Raw genomic sequence first — 18,722 nt, forward strand, 5'->3', positions numbered from 1 at the left:
TTTAGAGGCTTAGTAACCTGGGGTTTAATATCAGTTCTGCCTTTGACCTTTTATCTCTTAAATGAAGGGATTAGCCAAGTGTTAGTCTGACTAGGTGTATATGAAATTATCTAGAAGGTTAATCATAAAACTATATTACTATATATGTCAGTGATCTGAATCAACTATTTTTACATTTTTAATGACCCTAGGTGGGAAAACTCTGATGTAGGGAATATGTCAAAGCATAATCTTTGAGGAAATTTTACTACTTGCAACTTTAAAAAAAAAATCAAAAGCTAGGACAGCAAGTTACAAAAATGGATATAATAGACCAAGGCATTCTAGGGGAGAATAAGCTGTTTAACTCCATATGGTTTTTTTGTTGTATTTAAAAAAAAATTTATTTGGTTGCACTGGGTCTTAGTTATGGCAGGCGGGCTCCTTAGTTGTGGCATGTGAACCCTTTATTGTGGCATACATGTCTAGTTCCCTGACCAAGGATCGAACCTGGGCCCCCTGCATTGGGAACTTGGAGTCTTATCCACTGTGCCACCAGGGAAGTCCCACTCCATATATTTTAAAATTAGTAAAAGGGTGGTGGAAATTTAGAACTTAAATGTAGTATCTTTGTTTTTAAAATGAAGGGCTTATGATCCATATTTAACCTCGCAGATGCTTCCTTTAAATACCAATATTCGACTTGCATACTCGAATGGAAAGGATGATGAACAGAACTTTATTCAAAATCTCAGTTTGTTTCTCTGCACCTTTCTTAAAGAACATGGTCAACTTATAGAAAAAAGATTAAATCTCAGGGAAACACTCATGGAGGTAGGCTTTATGGAGCCTTTGGCTTCTGAAATTAATAATAAAAACTTAAAGTACAACTTTGTTCTAAAAATTCCTGTACCTTTTAACGTATCTTACCTGTTACTTGTCTGTGTAATATAAATATATGTTGCCAATTCTGAATTATAGTTGTTAAAAGCCAAGTGTCACGATTTTTGTGTTCTACTCAATACCAGATCAATAATTTATAATGAAAATTAAATTCCTAAAGCGTGTGCAGATTTGTCATTTCTAAGATGAAAAGTCTAAAGACCTTATTTTAAAATTGAGATGTAATTTACATAACATAAAACTATCCATTGTAAATTGTTTGATTCAGTGGCATTTAGTACATTCACAGTGTTGTCAACCATTACCTATTCCAAAACATTTTCATCACCCACAAAGGATGATGTACCCATTGAAACAGTCACTCCCTCAATCCGCTCTACCCTCCAGTCCCTAGCAACCAGTAATTTGCTTTACATCTCAATGGATTTAACTATTTTGAACCTTTCACATAAATGGAATCATAACATACTGATTTTTGTCATTGGTTTCTTTCACTTAGCATGTTACTATGTTACAGCATGTATCAGTACTTAATCCCTTTCATGGCTGAATAATACTTTGTATGGATAAACGTCGAGTTTTGTGTCCGTTCATCTGTTGAACATTTGGATTATTTCTACCTTTTTGCTATTACCAAATGTCTTTTAATGTCCATACCTTCCTTTTTACAATCACGTAAGTTTCTTGACACGTCCTAGGACATGTCAGAAGAAAGCACAGTTGTTCCTAGAGAATTTCTGTTGTCTGTTTGATGAATAATGAAATGTCAGAGTTGTACAGAATGCAACATGAGTTTTTATTTCCCGTTAACGTAGCAAATGGAAAGCAGTTTGAGGTTGGTTAGTAACGTCTAAGGATTGTTTTAATAGTTTTGGTCTCCTATGTAGGCCCTTCATTATATGTTGTTGGTATCCGAAGTAGAGGAAACCGAAATCTTTAAGATTTGTCTTGAGTACTGGAACCATCTGGCAGCTGAACTCTATAGAGAGAGCCCATTCTCAACATCTGCCTCTCCATTGCTATCTGGAAGTCAACATTTTGATGTTCCTCCCAGGAGGCAGCTGTATTTGCCTGTGTTGTCCAAGGTAACAGTAATGGGTGATGGAATGTGCTTCCTGTGATTTGGGGGACCAAATGTAAATACTGGCTTTTATTTTTTGGCTAAATCTATCCAAGCACCACCTGTGAGTTTCTTAGGAATGAAAATGAGATGCAAGAAAGTTAACAATTGATTATTTTATTTTATTTTATTTTGCGGTATGCGGGCCTCTCACTGTTGTGGCCTCTCCCGTTGCGGAGCGCGCAGGCTCACGGGCCCAGCCGCTCTGCGGCATGTGGGATCCTCCCGGACCGGGGCACGAACCCGTGTCCCCTGCATCAGCAGGCGGACTCTCAACCGCTACGCCACCAGGGAAGCCCAACAATTGATTTTTATCCATGTTATTTATTCTTTTATATTGTGGGAATAATTTTGTTTGGTATGTTGGTGTTAAGTGGGAGTGGGGGTTACATTTGATGTGACTGATTTCAAAGATCTAACAGATTTGTTTCTCTTGTTTATTGTTGAATAGGTCCGTTTACTGATGGTTAGTCGAATGGCTAAACCAGAGGAAGTATTAGTTGTAGAAAATGATCAGGGAGAAGTTGTAAGAGAATTCATGAAGGATACAGATTCCATAAATTTGTATAAGAATATGAGAGAAACATTAGGTAAGTTAATAAATACTGTTAATTTAATCTTCATCTTTGTAATTCAGTTTGGGGTGGAAATACTTTTTTAGGAAATATGGCATGCTTAGGTTCTCAATCTGTTAATAACCATCCTTATTAATGTGCTATTAGTCTTAGTAAAAATCTTTTTGCTCATTAAGTTTTGCAATTTGAAACATTTGGAATTTTTTTCCTTGTAGTTTATCTTACTCATCTGGATTATGTAGATACAGAAAGAATAATGACTGAGAAGCTTCACAATCAAGTGAATGGTACAGAGTGGTCATGGAAAAATTTGAATACATTGTGTTGGGCGATAGGCTCCATTAGTGGAGCAATGCATGAAGAGGATGAAAAACGATTTCTTGTTACTGTTATAAAGGTATGTAAGAGATAGGTATGAACTGGAACTTTAGCTAAGTGTATTTTATTACAAATGACTGAAATTTGTCTTATTTTACAGGATCTACTAGGATTATGTGAACAGAAAAGAGGCAAAGATAATAAAGCTATTATTGCATCAAATATCATGTACATAGTAGGTCAATATCCACGATTTTTAAGAGCTCACTGGAAATTCTTGAAGACTGTAGTTAACAAGCTCTTTGAATTCATGCATGGTAAATCCTATTTGCTTAATATATTTTATTTAGTTTTGCTGAATAAAAAATGGAAATTTTTTTTGAAAATTTTTTTGATAATTGTTTTTGTGTTGTTAGAGACCCATGATGGAGTCCAAGACATGGCTTGTGATACTTTCATTAAAATAGCTCAAAAGTGCCGCAGGCATTTCGTTCAGGTTCAGGTTGGAGAAGTAATGCCATTTATTGATGAGATTTTGAACAACATTAACACTATAATTTGTGATCTTCAGCCTCAACAGGTATGTGGATCAGCAAGCATATTTTTCTTAGAAAATAACTACTGTTTTAATGAGAATTTATTAATGGGAATAGAAAGAAAGCCACTCTTGAATTCAGTTCAAGTGTTTCTGTGGTTAGGTTTTTATAGTGAGGCAGAAATTCAACCAAAAGTTTGTTAGGCTGTTTTCATACTTAATATAAATTATTTCTGACACTTTAACAAAATTAGTTTTAAGTGTATATGTGGATTGTTTGTGTGTGGTTTTCCTTATTATGATGCATGCAAGTAAAATGTCTGCCTTTTAACATAGGTCCATACATTTTATGAAGCTGTGGGGTACATGATTGGTGCACAAACAGACCAAACAGTACAAGAACATTTGATAGAAAAATACATGCTACTTCCTAATCAGGTTTGGGATAGCATAATCCAGCAAGCAACCAAAGTAAGTTTTATTACTTTTTGTAAAAGTTCTAATGGAAATTGAGAAAATTATATTTACAGAAGTAATAAATTTAGTACCTTTGACATGTATATCTGATCCATAAGTGCTTTTTTTTTTTTGGTGGTACGCGGGCCTCTCACTGTTGTGGCCTCTCCTGCTGCGGAGCACAAGCTCCAGACGCGAAGGCTCAGCGGCCATGGCTTACGGGCTTAGCTGCTCCGCGGCATGTGGGATCTTCCCGGACCGGGGCACGAACCCGTGTCCCCTGCATCGGCAGGCGGACTCTCAACCACTGCGCCACCAGGGAAGCCCCATAAGTGCTTTTATGTGTACTTTTGCACATTGAAAAAATTGTAGTATTTTTATTCTGTTTTGATGCAAAATTGGGAATATTTTGCTCTGTTTTTAGTAATGAAGACTTTTGCATTAGTTTCACCATTTAACATTATAAATGTGATGGTGCTTTGGAGTAGTGTGGGTAATGTTTTTTGCTTTAGCTACAAGAATAATTCTCATATGTTAAATGGAGTTGTTTTTTGTCCTTCGCAGAATGTGGATATACTTAAAGATCCTGAAACAGTCAAGCAACTTGGTAGCATATTGAAAACAAATGTGAGAGCCTGCAAAGCGGTTGGACACCCGTTTGTGATTCAGCTTGGGAGAATTTATTTAGATATGCTTAATGTATACAAGTGCCTCAGTGAAAATATTTCTGCAGCTATTCAAGCTAATGGTAAGCGATTCTGAATTCTTATGGAATGATGTATTAATAAGTCAGTTCTGCATTCACTGCCTTGGCGTAAGCATTCAGCACTTCTCACAGATTTAAATTAATCCGTCCCATGTTTCAGGCGATCCTAGACAATTTTTTTAACCACTCACAGGCCCCTTTCCCGTATAAAATTAGTCTTAGTTTATTTTCTCAGGAAATTCATCTGTGTACTCTTGTCTTTTAAGTTTTCTAATGGTAAATGGGAACTAATAGTATCTGAAGTACCTGTAACTGCCAGTGTAGAATTTTAGTTGTTAAGTTGGATTCCACCTGATTGTATTTTTTAGGTGAGATGGTTACAAAGCAACCATTGATTAGAAGTATGCGAACAGTAAAAAGGGAAACTTTAAAGTTAATATCTGGTTGGGTGAGCCGGTCCAATGATCCACAGATGGTAAGTGAGATGTGCTTTTTGTTTTTAAAGTTGATGCTGCATTCTCTGGAACGTGCATATATTCTGTATGCGTTTAGCTATTTTAAAGGTAATTTAGATGTTTACATCTGGCACTATTTTATAACATTCTATTTAGTGGAGTCCCTGAGTACATTAAAATAATAAGATATATACCATCTTCGAAAGAAATTGCTGTTAGTGGTGGGGGGGTTGGTGATGTAACAAGATAGCTGAGATGATTGGGTCGTTTTTATTTTTCTTTGGATAGAGTTCAGATGAAATTTTTGTTTTCCTCATGGCTTTGAGAGCAATTTGCAAAGCTGTCATTAGTTTGCCTTTTCAGTGGGTGGGGGGGAGTAAGCACTTTCCTAGTTGAAGGTTTGAAAGTCTCTTTTGCGCTCTTATTCCTGTTAGTTTTAAATGGTTTTCAGAAACTAAACCAGCTCCATATGCCTCAACTTGGGGAAAATGAGATTTATGTTTAGTTATTGTATACCTTTCATTTTCTTGATCCTGGGAACATTACCAAAAATCTTATCCTGTTTATCACTATTGTGTGGAAGTAGCACTGACAACCGTGCAACTTACTTTCATAATTTTAAACTTTCAGTATTGTTCCTATTGATATGGAAATTTTTTTCAGGAAATTCTCAAGGTATCAAGCTTAAATACCAAAAGGTTTTAAACATGTTTATGTATGAGATCAGAACTGTATTTAAAATTGGAAAGTAAAAAGTAGGATGAATTGAAGGAATTGAGAAGTTCATAATTTACAACAACTTAGGCAATAATTTCAGGAGTATCAGTGATGATAATAAGAAGGGTCTCATGTTTTACAACTAAGGTTTATGTTGAGGTTTGGGGCTGTGAATTCAAAGATAGTCAAACACTTCAGATCCAGTATGTAGGAAAATAAATTATTTCAGTGTTAAGAGTAGAAATGTCAGGGTGGGGGAGGAAAGAATAAATGAGTCATGGGTATGAAATGTATAACGTGGGGAATATAGTCAATAACTCATAACTTTTTATGGTGACAGATCATAACTAGACTTAATGTGGTGATCATTTGAAATGTATAAAAATACCAAATCACTCACTATACTGTGTAACAGGAAGTTACATCGTGTTGTAGATCAACAAACATACAACGAACTCATAGAAGAAGATACCAGATTTGTGTTTATCAGAGGTGGGAGAATGAGGGGAGGGGAAATTGGATGAAGGCAGTCAAAAGATGTAACGTTTAGTTTTAACATAAATAAGTACTAAGAATGTAATGTACAAACATGATAAATGCAATTAACTCTGCTCTTATGTTATATAAGAAAGTTTAAGAGTAAATCCTAAACGTTTTCATCACAAAGTTTTTTTTTCTATTTGTATCTATATGATGATGTTCACTAAACTTATAATCATTTCATGTATGTAAGTAAACTTAGTGCTATACATTAATCATGTCTCAATAAAACTTGAAGAAAAAGAAGTGAGAATCAGTTCTAGTTAAGAGGAACCAAGTAGGTAAAAGGAAAAATAATTTTGTGCTTATCCTTCAAATCTTAACTAGACTTGCTTTGTTGTATGGTGGGACGTACTAACTAGTAATCTTCAGTTAAATGAAAGATGGTTATATTTATTGTGCACATCTTAATGGAGAACCTATTAAAAGCATAGAAGTTACGCCTTACTAAGACTGTATTTATTGAGAATCTTGGAAACTCACACACAGTCTTTCTGGCATAGTCCAGTTCCTTTTTTGAGAGTAAGTGATGGTTATTATTTCTGATTATTAAAATATCAACTAGCATTCATTAAATTAAAAAAATCATTGAGTGGGTGTCTGCTTTTGGTTAGATATGAGTACCTTGGTACAGTATTGGTGAGGAGGACTCTACTTTGAGGTTACCAATCCCATACACACAGTATTCCTAGAATCCTGGTCCTGCCACAATACTTAGAGTGTCAGGCCCCAGTTTCCTTTAATAATTACAGATTTAAACTATGCAGTGTCCATGGCCCTTCTCAGCCTATTGTGATTTCTCGCTTTCTCTTGGTAAGGTTTTAATATACAAAAACTTTTAAAGCACAGGAGTTTCCAGTTTTCAGCAGATGATCAACCTAGATTAAATCTTACAGATGACACTGACCTAGCTGCTTAATAAGAGTTAGCAAGTGCCTACACTAAAATTGAAAAGTTGTGGGTTTTTTTGTTTTGTTTTTTTTAAACAGGTAGCTGAAAATTTTGTTCCTCCTCTGTTGGATGCAGTTCTCATTGATTATCAGAGAAATGTCCCAGCTGCTAGAGAACCAGAAGTGCTTAGTACTATGGCTATTATTGTCAACAAGTTAGGAGGACATATAACAGCTGAAATACCTCAAATATTTGATGCTGTTTTTGAATGCACATTGAATATGATAAATAAGGTATGTGATTTGCATTTCAGTTACATAATGAGAGGTTCTGCAGTATGTCCTTATCACTTTTAAAAGGATAAATAATGGCTGTCTATGAGTACACCATAAACTTTAGGCTCTGATATTAAATATTTGAACTTCTAGATAAGAAAAATACTTTTTAAATTTACAAAAGTAAATTTGATAGATTGTTTATTCAAATAGCAGCTTGCATTTGTTGAATACTTGCTGCATTTTAGTCACTGCCATTTTAAAGTGTAGTCTGTGCTTATAAGGAATGGGAAAATGTATTAATCAAGAAGAAAAAAAATGTACATGTAAGTGTACACATCTACACAGTAGACAACAATTTTTCTAATCTGTATTAGTGATCTCAGAGTCACTTAAAAGTGGTAGTAACAGTCTCAGAGTTACTAGAAAATATGACGGTCTTTATGTGGGTTTTGTTGAGTTCTCTTTATAATAAGGTGAACTTGTATTCTTTCAGGTTGGTAATTCATTTGTCTAATAAATAGTAATTTTGTCTTCCCTGACAGGTGAATTCTATTAGCTTTTGAGTTTGACTTTCACATCTTAACGGGGTCCACTAACAACTCCAAACATTTATACTGAATTAGGGCTTGCTTTCCCCCTTCCATTTAACATAATTCAGGCATTGAAACTTTATTTTGTTCCCACTGTTTGTTTTTAGGACTTTGAAGAATATCCTGAGCACAGAACGAACTTTTTCTTACTACTTCAGGCTGTCAATTCTCATTGTTTCCCAGCATTCCTGGCTATTCCACCTGCACAATTTAAACTTGTTTTGGATTCCATCATTTGGGCTTTCAAACATACTATGAGGAATGTAGCAGATACAGGTAAATACACAGAAACGATGTTCTTTATTCATTTGCTTACCAACCCACAATCCATGTACAGACACTTACAGGTAGGTGTATAGTGGTAGACAGGTAGGTATCACTTCACTTCTCATGGTTTTGCTTGAATGCATCAATTCCATAGATAGGTCTGAGTAAGTCCTATAAACAGTTTAATCAGATCCAGAGTGAGTTCATAGACAGAATTGAGTTAGAGGGAGATGGGCATAAGATTCAAGGCAGGGAGAACATCACTCACCCATATCCTCACCAGTGTTTCCTTTTCCCCGTATGCTTTTCCTCTGTGGCACTGAGGGTTAACTAAGGATAAAACAAAAAAACTGTTTATAGTTGGAGGATTTGTTTTCCTTTTAAATAATAACTGTTTTATGTAATAGAAAAATCTACTCAGTTGCACTGCTTTTGGAGTGGAGGTAGAGAGAATCAACTAAACCTTCAGAAATACTGGAAAGGTGGTAATGATTAGATTATAGCCTGTAAGTTAGCAGACATTGATTCCAGTTTAACTCCATTACTGAGTCAAGATAATTTAGGCAAATAATTGTCATTAGCAAAAAAAGAGGGGCGAATGGACTTCGAATGAATTGTTTAATAGCTGAAACACTATCATGAATGTTGTCAGTATGTAATAACGTTGTTGGCATTATATGTATTTTAGGCTTACAGATACTTTTTACACTCTTACAAAATGTTGCACAAGAAGAAGCTGCAGCTCAGAGTTTCTATCAAACTTATTTTTGTGATATTCTTCAGCATATCTTTTCTGTCGTGACAGACACCTCACATACTGCTGGTAAGAATTTAAAGCCATAAAAGTATGTGTTCCGGTTGCTCTTATATCTTGAAGTTAATGATGTCCTTCTTAACAGGTTTGACAATGCATGCATCTATCCTTGCATATATGTTTAATTTGGTTGAAGAAGGAAAAATAAGTACACCATTAAATCCTGGAAATCCAGTTAACAACCAAATGTTTATTCAGGAATATGTGGCTAATCTTCTTAAGTCTGCATTCCCTCATCTTCAGGAGTAAGTATAAATAGACTTTTTAATAAACTTAAATTTTTAAGTTTTTTTTTTTTTTAAGCAATTAATCATTGTGTTTTGACTTGCAGTGCTCAAGTAAAGCTCTTTGTGACAGGACTTTTCAGCTTAAATCAGGATATTCCTGCATTCAAGGAACATCTTAGGGATTTCCTGGTACAGATAAAGGTATGTATTTTATTTGCAGTTGCAGAAGTATTGACTAAATACTGATTGAATTCTTGCATCCAGAATTGACCACTTTTTGTAATGCAAAATGAGTGTGCTTTTAAAATATGTGTAGTCTTACTCTTTTGAGACTGATTACAGAAGGAAACACTTTCAAAGTCAAGGCCAGGAAGAGGAGATAGGTTTGAAATGGTTTGAAATGTTCGGGGGAACTTTTTATTAATATAATTCATTTTAGAATATCTGTTGCAACATTGTGATTGAATCCCATAGGTATTTTTAAAGGAGTGGAATGGGTGAAAGAAACACATTGGTAGTTCCTTTTGGGATTTTCCATTTTGTTAGTAAGGAATTCATTTTAGGGGGAACATAATTAGCAGATACCACCCTATTTTTACTGCTGTTAAAATGCTCCATTTACTTATGGGAAGAGGGATTTTTCTTGTATCATCATGCTTTAAAGAAATACAAAAAGTACCATGAAACTCATAAGTAGTTGATGTTATCTATGTCTGTTAAAGAATTGGTCACATAAGATATGCAGGTTTTTTTCCCTCCAAAATACAAAGGTTTTGTTGTTGGGTTTTGTTTTTTGTTTGTGTTTTTTTTTTTACTGTAAATATAAAATTAGTAAAAAAAAAAAAAAAATTCATAAAGTTGAGGGTGTATAAAGGATGAAAATTGTCTGAAACACAGCTATGAGGACAATTATAGAAACTTGATCGTTAGTCTTTCTTGGTATCATTGCTTATGGAGTATATTTTGTATATGGCATTACATTATCCCTCTTTTGAAATCTTTTTTTCCCCCCAACTAACACCTTTGGTTTTTAATTCAGTTGTGTAGAATTATAAAAATAATATACCATAATTTAAACTCAGTAATTGATGGATAAATTATATTGCTTGTGTAAACTGGGAGGTGCTTATCTACACTTCTTTTTTCCCAAAGGCAAGTCATTTTGCGAATTGAAGTTTACTAAAGTATGTTGACGTTTCAACTATGTTTCCACAGGAGTTTGCAGGTGAAGATACATCGGATCTCTTTTTGGAAGAAAGAGAAACAGCCCTTCGACAGGCTCAGGAAGAGAAACATAAACTTCAAATGTCTGTCCCTGGCATCCTTAATCCACATGAAATTCCAGAAGAAATGTGTGATTAAAGTCAGAAGTCATGCTGGGTGGTTGTTGTTTTTTTTTGTTTTTTGTTTTTTCTTTTTCTGGTTTTTTTTTTTTTTTCTTTTTTCTGCAACTCTGTTAGCAGATGAAAACAGCATCTGGATATTTGTCGACCAAAATGATGCCAATTTGTAAATTAAAATGTCACCTAGTGGCCCTTTTTCTTATGTGTTTTTTGTGTAAGAAATTTTCTGTGAAATATCCTTCCATTGTTTAAGCTTTTGTTTTGGTCGTCTTTATTTAGTTTGCATGAAGTTGGAAATTAAGGCATTTTTTAAAATTTTACTTCATGCCCATTTTGTGGCTGGGATGGGGGGAGGAGGCAAATTCAATTTGAACATATACTTGTAAATTCTAATGCAAAATTATACAATTTTTCCTGTAAACAATACCAATTTTTAATTAGGGAGCATTTTCTTTCTAGCCTGTATTTCAGTCTAGAAGAAAAGATAATGAGTAAGACAAATTGCGTTGTTAAAAGGATTATTATAGTGCTGCATTGTCTGAAATTAGCACCTCTTGGACTGAATTGTTTGTCTAGGCTACATGTATTACAAGTCTGTTTGGCAAGTTTGCAGCAAGATCATGTGCATATCATCCCATTGTAAAGCAACTTCAAAAAATATGGGAACACAGTTAGTTATTTTTACACAGTTCTTTTTGTTTGTGTGTGTGTGTGCTGTCGCTTGTCGACAACAGCTTTTTGTTTTCCTCAATGAGGAGTGTTGCTCATTTGTGAGCCTTCATTAACTCGAAGTGAAATGGTTAAAAATATTTATCCTGTTAGAATAGGCTGCATCTTTTTAACAACTCATTAAAAAACAAAACAAAACTCTGGCTTTTGAGATGACTTATACTAATTTACATTGTTTACCAAGCTGTAGTGCTTTAAGAACACTACTTAAAAAGCAAAATAAACTTGGTTTACATTTATTTTCCCTTTATTGGCTCAAACTTATTCCTATATTAATGAGAGTGGTTATTTGTGTTTAGGTATTAGGTAATATTTTTAAATGAAGTTTGATACCTGTTGACTTCTAAATATTATTTCTAAGGTTATTAAGTAAAGGCAGCACTTGTATAAAATGAACATGCTCCTGAAATACCTTCTGTTCCCAAGAAACAAGTCCTTCCTGTGACAGCTTGGCGCACATTTTACCTTTACTTGCGGTTAAAAAGCATCTTCTTTATTCTGGTTAGGGGCTAGGGGTAACAAAGCTTAAAATTAGTCTTAATGAGAACCAAGGGGCAGAAAGCTACTGCACATATTCTTGATTAATTCTACTCTTGTAAAACAACCCTTGGAAGTAGTGTAGTCCCTTTGGGAAAGGTGGGAAGAGAGGAAAAAATGTGTAAGAGTGCCTACGAAATATGAAAAGGGAGTAGAAAAACGAAACCAACTTGGGTGAACCTGTTTCCAGAGGATTAAATTAGCCTTCTATAAACCTAGACTAAAACCTAAGCATTTGAAGTGCCTCATGATCGTGGAGAATCAGCAGCTTGGTATAATTGCTGTACTCCTAACTTTATAGGTCTTTGGCAAAAACTAGCATCATTTTAGTAGAATGTAATCATACATAAAATAGTCATTTTTTAGAACAGATGGTAAGATTTTTAAATGTGTTCAAAGAGGAATATTGAAGGGCTTTGTTTCAAACTTCAGCTTTGTTAAAAGCTTGATTTGATCACTGGTATTGGCCTGAAAATAAGAGGTTTTCTTGGATCAGTCAAGACCTCAAGTCCAAATTGTTTGCTGTATTTGAAATCAGCTGTAAGTTCATGTTTGGTTTAGAACAGCTGTCACCATTTCCATTTCCATTCCGTGTAATTTTCTTATCCTGTAGCCCCATTGCCTACCTTGATATGTTCTGGATGTTTAAGAAACCAGGCTTTGGCCAAAATGAGACTGATAGCTATAGCAAATTAAATCTAGGATGGGCATTTCTTGCTTAATTGAAAGTTAATCATATCAGGCCAGCTTCAAAGGTATTTGACAGCAAAGCCCACTGATAAACTGGCCATTCGAGATGTTTGATTTAGTGCTGTTTAACTCTTGGAACAAGGCAATGTCTCAGTTACAAATTGTGAAAGAGAACTAGAATTGTCTCATAAGTGGGTCTGAATCCTGGTCTAGGCACCCGTTAGAATCTTGGGCAAGTCATTTGAACTTTGAAGATGGGATCACAAAGCTAATTCCTGAGTCAGTTGTGAGGATATCTCAACGAACAGTAGGATGCATTTTTTTCTTCACATTTTAGCATGTCTGGAAATCAGGGTGTATTTTACAATCCATGGCACCTGAAAATTACAGTGGCGAGGCAATACCCCTGGCATATTTCCTTGCTTGTCCCTGTGTGAACTTAGTTATAATGGTTTGTAAGCATTTATTTAATTGCTATTTAAAAGTGTGTTACAAAGGATTGCTCAGCAACAAAATAAAATGTTACTTATATGCAAAATGGCAGAGGCAGCAGGATATAAACTAGATAATAAAGGGAGGAAATACTCATTGTTGGAAGGATAGTCACACTTCCATATTATCTTGCAAAGTGGCAACCAGGTTTTTTGCGGGGCCTAAGCAAGGGAGCTGCCCATAAGTTATAATGCAAAGAATTGTCCACCAAATGCCAAGCAGTGCAATTTTATTCATACGAAACTTTGAAATTTCAAAAAGGCTGCTGTAGCCAGTTCATGTATTTTGTAGTAAGGACTATCATATTGTCATAGTTGAAATTGTTTTCTTGTTCTCAATGGTACATAAAATTACTGGTACATCTTGCAACTGATATCTTAGAATTGAAATACAGCAGAAAGTAAAGTGTGAGTTCAGTCTTCACAGGCTGTCAACTCCACATTGAGTCAAATCTATGAAAGACTGACTCGGGTGCAGATGTTTCATGATTTGATGCCAACAGACATGCAAGGATGGAGTTGGAAGAAATACAGTATTAGAATACTGAGAAATTAATTGGTCTGGTTTGCTGGTGTATGTATTGGATTTTCCTCCTAGAAAGTTTCCAGCAGAATTAGTCTGTAACGTGTGAAGACTTAGGTCTATGGAAAAGAGGTTCAAAAAGTTGTAAGTCACATAGTCAACCGATTCTGGTGTTGTGATTAGAAGCTCAAGAACAAAATGGATTATTAAGTTACGTAAAAGTATATTAATAAGTAGTACTTTGGAACTTAAGTACTGTTGTAAAGTTAACAGTAAGTACTGTTGTAAAGTTTCTTACCGCTTTTTGTGCTTTTCGTCTCTGATACATTCTGGGTAAACTTAAAAAATTAACTGTAATTCCATAATATATGTAGTCCATGTTTAGATTTCCCCAGCAGTTCCTAAGAATTGTTTTTCATAGCTTATGTTTTTCCAAATAGGTATCCAATTCAGATTCATGCTTTTTGCATTTGTAGTTTTTAATTTCAGTGATCGTTGTTTACTTGAAAAATATTTGGTTACTATGCGAACCTGTTTTTTAAAGTATATTCTCTTTTTTTCTTGTTTATCTAAGCATAGTTTATATTCTATATTGTCTGTTGTCCCGATTGACAAAAGCCCTCCTCTGTACCCTACCCCCTGCCTTTAGAGTCCACTTAACAATTTTATTTACAGATTTATTCTAGATGCCCTAGGGAGTAAAGTCTTACTAGCTTGCAAAGTGGTTATGTATTTAAGAATATTTTTGTAAATGAACATTTTAAGGTTTTTTTTGTTTTTTGCTCATGTAACAAGAAAGGTAGTAACAGTGACTTATTATAGTTTATTTTGTTGTGCTTTTATCAGTGACGTCCAGAGAACCAATACAGAATTTGGGAAGTGCTGCTTTATGATATAAGGTTCTGGCAATTTAGGAATTTTTTTCTATCCGCAGCACTTGGATTATACCCCAAGGTCAAATATGGCTGTGGGAATTTCAGCTATTATACCTGCATTCTAGGCAGCAGGGAAGATAAAAGCTTCCCCTTTTAAGACTCAGAACAAGTTGCAGAACACTTTTGAATAGATCTCCATAGCCCCACCCCATAAGAAGCTGAGAAATACAATCTATACAATCTTAAAGCTGGATGTGTTGCTGCTCTGAGTAGAATTGGCATTCGATCAATGAGGAAGGGGGAGAGTGAATTGAAAATAGCAGTCTTAACCACAAGTTCAGCAAAATTTAAGTGAAAGTAAAGGACAAGGCAGCTGACTCTGAAAAGTAAAATCTTCTCTAAGCATTGAGGTACTGAAAATGCCAAAGAAATTGCTCTTCTTACAGTGGCAGCTGTCTTTGTCATTCACTGTACACAATTCAAAAAAATACCCATCTGTACAGGGTGGCAGACAAAACCATTTACTCCTTGTCTTGTTACTAATTGCTGTGTGGTATCAATTTTCAAGATAAAAAGAAACTACTGAAACTAACATCCTGACATTACAAGAGGAAGACTTTAAAACCTAAAGGAGAGGAAGCATACAGAATTTGAGGGGGAAAGGCCATGTCTAAGAGCTGGGAAAGTTATGTGTAGGAAACCTGTTGTTTCCTTTGTGAAAAAGGTCTTTTGGACAAATGGGTATCTAAACTTACAGAGTCCTTTTCTTGATCTACTCCTAAGTGAGCTATCACTGCTCTCCCCACTGTCAAGACACCTGAGGAAATTATGTCTTTTCCCCAAAGTTTGCTGACTAGACCTTTTCTTTCCTGACATGGAAGTACCTTCTCCATTTTCAGAAATCTTCCTTTATCCGCTCACCCTGTATTTCTTTGGAGACTATTACAGATTAACTTGCATTTAATTTTTTACATCTCTCTTCTCTTAGTCTGTTAGGATAAGACCAGAGTTTCAAGGTGGGATACACTTTTTTGTGCTCCAGCAAGACATGCGTAAGAGATCCAGCCTGAACATTAATTCTCTGTACTTGCTACCCTAACTGAAGTTCCTAATCCAGAATGTCCTTTTCCTACAACTATAACAAGAAAAGAAACTCCAGGCCTACCACACTTTGATCTCAGAGTCCTGAGATCAGCCATTCAAAATGAGATCAGGCTTATTCAACATGCCCCATCAGGTAAGAGCAAACTATTCTTAAGTTTATTTTACCTTTTTTATGATTCATCAGACTCTTAGGCACAGAAAGTAGTGATGTACTTTCCACCTTGTTCAGACTATTGGTAATGGTCCACAAGAAATGCTTTTATTCCTGAGTCCACCTCAAATCTGGGTCTTCAGAGACATTTAAAAAGGTAGAACCGGGACTTCCCTGGTGGCGCAATGGTTAAGAATCCGCCTGCCACTGCAGGGGACACGGGTTGGATCCCTGGTCCGGGAATATCCCACATGCCGCGGAGCAACTAAGCCCGGGAGCCACAACTACTGAAGCCTGTGCACCTAGAGCCAGTGCTTGATAAGAGAAGCCACCGCAAAGAGAAGCCTGCGCACCACAACTAGAGAAAGCCCGCGTGCAGCAGCGAAGACCCAACACAGCCAAAAATAAAAAAAAATAAATAAAAAGGTAGAACCAATGTCCTGAGCTTTGAAGTTGATGTATTTGCACTTTAGGTTGCCTTAAGCATTACAAATAGTTTGTTAACTGGCAGAAATAATTAACCAGTTAGTCTATAGGAAGAAAATTTTCTGCTTCTGAAGGTGATTGCAGCTAATTCACAAGTGAGCTGTCAGGAGGCTACAGTGTTAAAAATAGAAAAGACCTCATAACAATTGCTTAGATTCATCCATGCATAGCCACACACAAAAAATCTTCCTGATATGGGACTTCCCTGGTGGTCCAGTTGCTAAGACTCCATGCTCCCAATGCAGGGGGCCCAGGTTCAATCCCTGGTCAGGGAACTAGATCCCACATGCCGCAACTAAGATTCTGCATGCTGCAAGGAGGATCCCTCATGCAGCAATGAAGATCTGTGTGCTGACCTGCTGCAGCCAAATATTTTTTTAAAAAGTCATTCTGATTTTAGTAAGCTAGATTGCTCCCCCTTTTTGGTCAGTAATCTTTGTTCCATGAGGTGATGTGCGATAAATTACACTTCCCCATAATATTTACACATTTTGTGCTCCATAGAGTCTTAGCTGACTAGTGAAATTTCTTGTGCTGGACTAGGCTCTGCTTGTCTCTTAATTTAAAATCTCTGTGCTTTCTGACCGCCAAGGTAAAGAAGAGAGGACTCTTTTAGAAACAATTTTAAAAAAACAGGCATCATTTTTTACCTCTCAGCAATTCAAGTTCTAACTCCAAAATTTGTATTAATTTAAAATAAATTTTGTTTATATAACTGTATGAAGTTATAATACGTATCTAGGGTAGGAAATACTGTTAATTCATAAATTGTACCTGTTAATATTCACCTAAGTTGTAAACTAATGCACTAATTTGTTATATTTGCTTCGACCTTAGTTCTTCAGGGTGACCTCTAATGCCATTTTGTTTTGTCATTTTGTCTCCATGAAGCAGCTGTGTGAAGCTTCTATTAGTTAAAAGAGCTTCCAGGGCTTCCCTGGTGGTGCAGTGGTTGAGAGTCCGTCTGCCGATGCAGGAGACACGGGTTTGTGCCCCAGTCCGGGAAGATCCCACATGCCGCGGAGCAGCTGGGCCCGTGAGCCATGGCCGCTGAGCCTGCGCGTCCGGAGCCTGTGCTCCGCAACGGGAGAGGCCACAGCAGTGAGAGGCCCGCGTACCGCAAAAAAAAAAAAAAAAAAGCTTCCAGAATTTTTCTGAATTCAGTCATCACAAAATATGTAGATGGTTAATACTAATGAATTTTCCTGGTTTCAATGGAATCATAACCTTTGAATAGCTACAGAGATACTTAATAGATGTAAAGTCACAACCTCAGGAAAGATTCATAGATTTTGGCAAGTCTGAACTATGCTATAAATTCCTCAGGCTGCCTTTGCAAAATAAATTTGAGAATGTGTCTGGGTTGCTGGTCATCTACTCCATTAAGGTGACTCGTTTCAGAATATCCATGGAATTTTGGAGATAAGAGTTTCAGAATAATCTTGAAAAGTATGCATTCAAACACAGCATAGTCCAGCTGTGGTTCTGTGAAAGCATATTTTTCATGAAACTTCTAAAATAGAAGCTGAAAGCTATGTTTGAAAAATACTATTTCTCCTCACTGATTTTTAGAAAAAGACTTTTTAAAAAAATTCCAATAATCATTCAAATTTCAAAAAAACATGTATTCCTCTGACAACTTTCTTGCTTCTCACTTTTGAGTTCTAAGAAGGGGAAGAGAGAGACAAAGACAGACAGAGATGACAGGACGAAAAATCTTACCAAGAGCTTGTTACCAGCCTCATAAAGGTACAGACCCCCTCTTCCAAAACACTCTGCTTTGCTCACAAGAAACTTAGGAGCTATGCCTTCTGGAATTGTCCCTTGGAAATTTTCACATCGTGAGGCAATAAATGAATGAGAGGTATGACTTTTATTTGTAAAGTGGGAGATAGGATATTTGAAAGGGAAGTGAAGAGTTAAACTGGCAAATGGCTGAAACATTTTGGGGCAAATCACTGTTGACAAAGTTCGTACTGAAGTTGATTCCATCAAAGGTACTTAAAGAGTACCCCCTGACAAACATTTGTGTACATAAAAGAAGCAAGTAGTCCAATGTGAAGATTTCTGGTCTTCAACATCCAGCATGATTCAGGCCATACCTGTTACCTTTTCAAGTTTGCTTCGCACTTAGAGGATAATTTAACATGAAGTTCGTGAAGTTTAGACTTCAGGGCCCCTGTCTTGCAAGAGCTCCTTCCAAAGCCTTTAGCTATGTGTGACATTTGCAATATTTGTCAGTTTTTAAAATTTGTGATTATTATGACTTCTGTTCTCATTCTAAGTAAGTATTCATTTTTGTACATAATTTTATATTTGCAATTTTGTATTTTTCTTGAAGCGAGCCCCCCTAATTGTGTAAGCTTTTGGATAACACAGAAGATAGATCCACCCCTATTTGCACCATTTTGTACTTACTTGT

At 35.9% G+C, this 18,722-nt stretch overlaps 1 protein-coding gene across 3 annotated transcripts in view; it reads left to right on the forward strand.

Annotated features, from left to right (window-relative positions):
- Positions 1–11,682, forward strand: part of XPO1 (exportin 1) — a 44,113-nt gene extending 32,431 nt beyond the window's left edge. For all 3 annotated transcript variants that reach the window (XM_004280651.4, XM_033407225.2, XM_033407226.2), the window contains 15 exons: positions 655–813; positions 1,770–1,967; positions 2,454–2,592; positions 2,793–2,974; positions 3,056–3,212; positions 3,312–3,475; positions 3,767–3,901; positions 4,451–4,634; positions 4,961–5,067; positions 7,294–7,488; positions 8,171–8,339; positions 9,019–9,153; positions 9,230–9,389; positions 9,476–9,572; positions 10,587–11,682. In XM_004280651.4, the coding sequence (XP_004280699.1) occupies positions 655–813; positions 1,770–1,967; positions 2,454–2,592; positions 2,793–2,974; positions 3,056–3,212; positions 3,312–3,475; positions 3,767–3,901; positions 4,451–4,634; positions 4,961–5,067; positions 7,294–7,488; positions 8,171–8,339; positions 9,019–9,153; positions 9,230–9,389; positions 9,476–9,572; positions 10,587–10,733 (2,328 nt within the window). In that variant the 3' untranslated portion in view covers positions 10,734–11,682. The remainder of the gene's footprint in view (positions 1–654; positions 814–1,769; positions 1,968–2,453; positions 2,593–2,792; positions 2,975–3,055; positions 3,213–3,311; positions 3,476–3,766; positions 3,902–4,450; positions 4,635–4,960; positions 5,068–7,293; positions 7,489–8,170; positions 8,340–9,018; positions 9,154–9,229; positions 9,390–9,475; positions 9,573–10,586) is intronic.
- Positions 11,683–18,722: the final 7,040 nt, after the last annotated feature.

Source organism: Orcinus orca, chromosome 13 (genome assembly GCF_937001465.1).
Source record: "Orcinus orca chromosome 13, mOrcOrc1.1, whole genome shotgun sequence".
In the NCBI taxonomy this organism is placed as follows: domain Eukaryota; kingdom Metazoa; phylum Chordata; class Mammalia; order Artiodactyla; family Delphinidae; genus Orcinus; species Orcinus orca.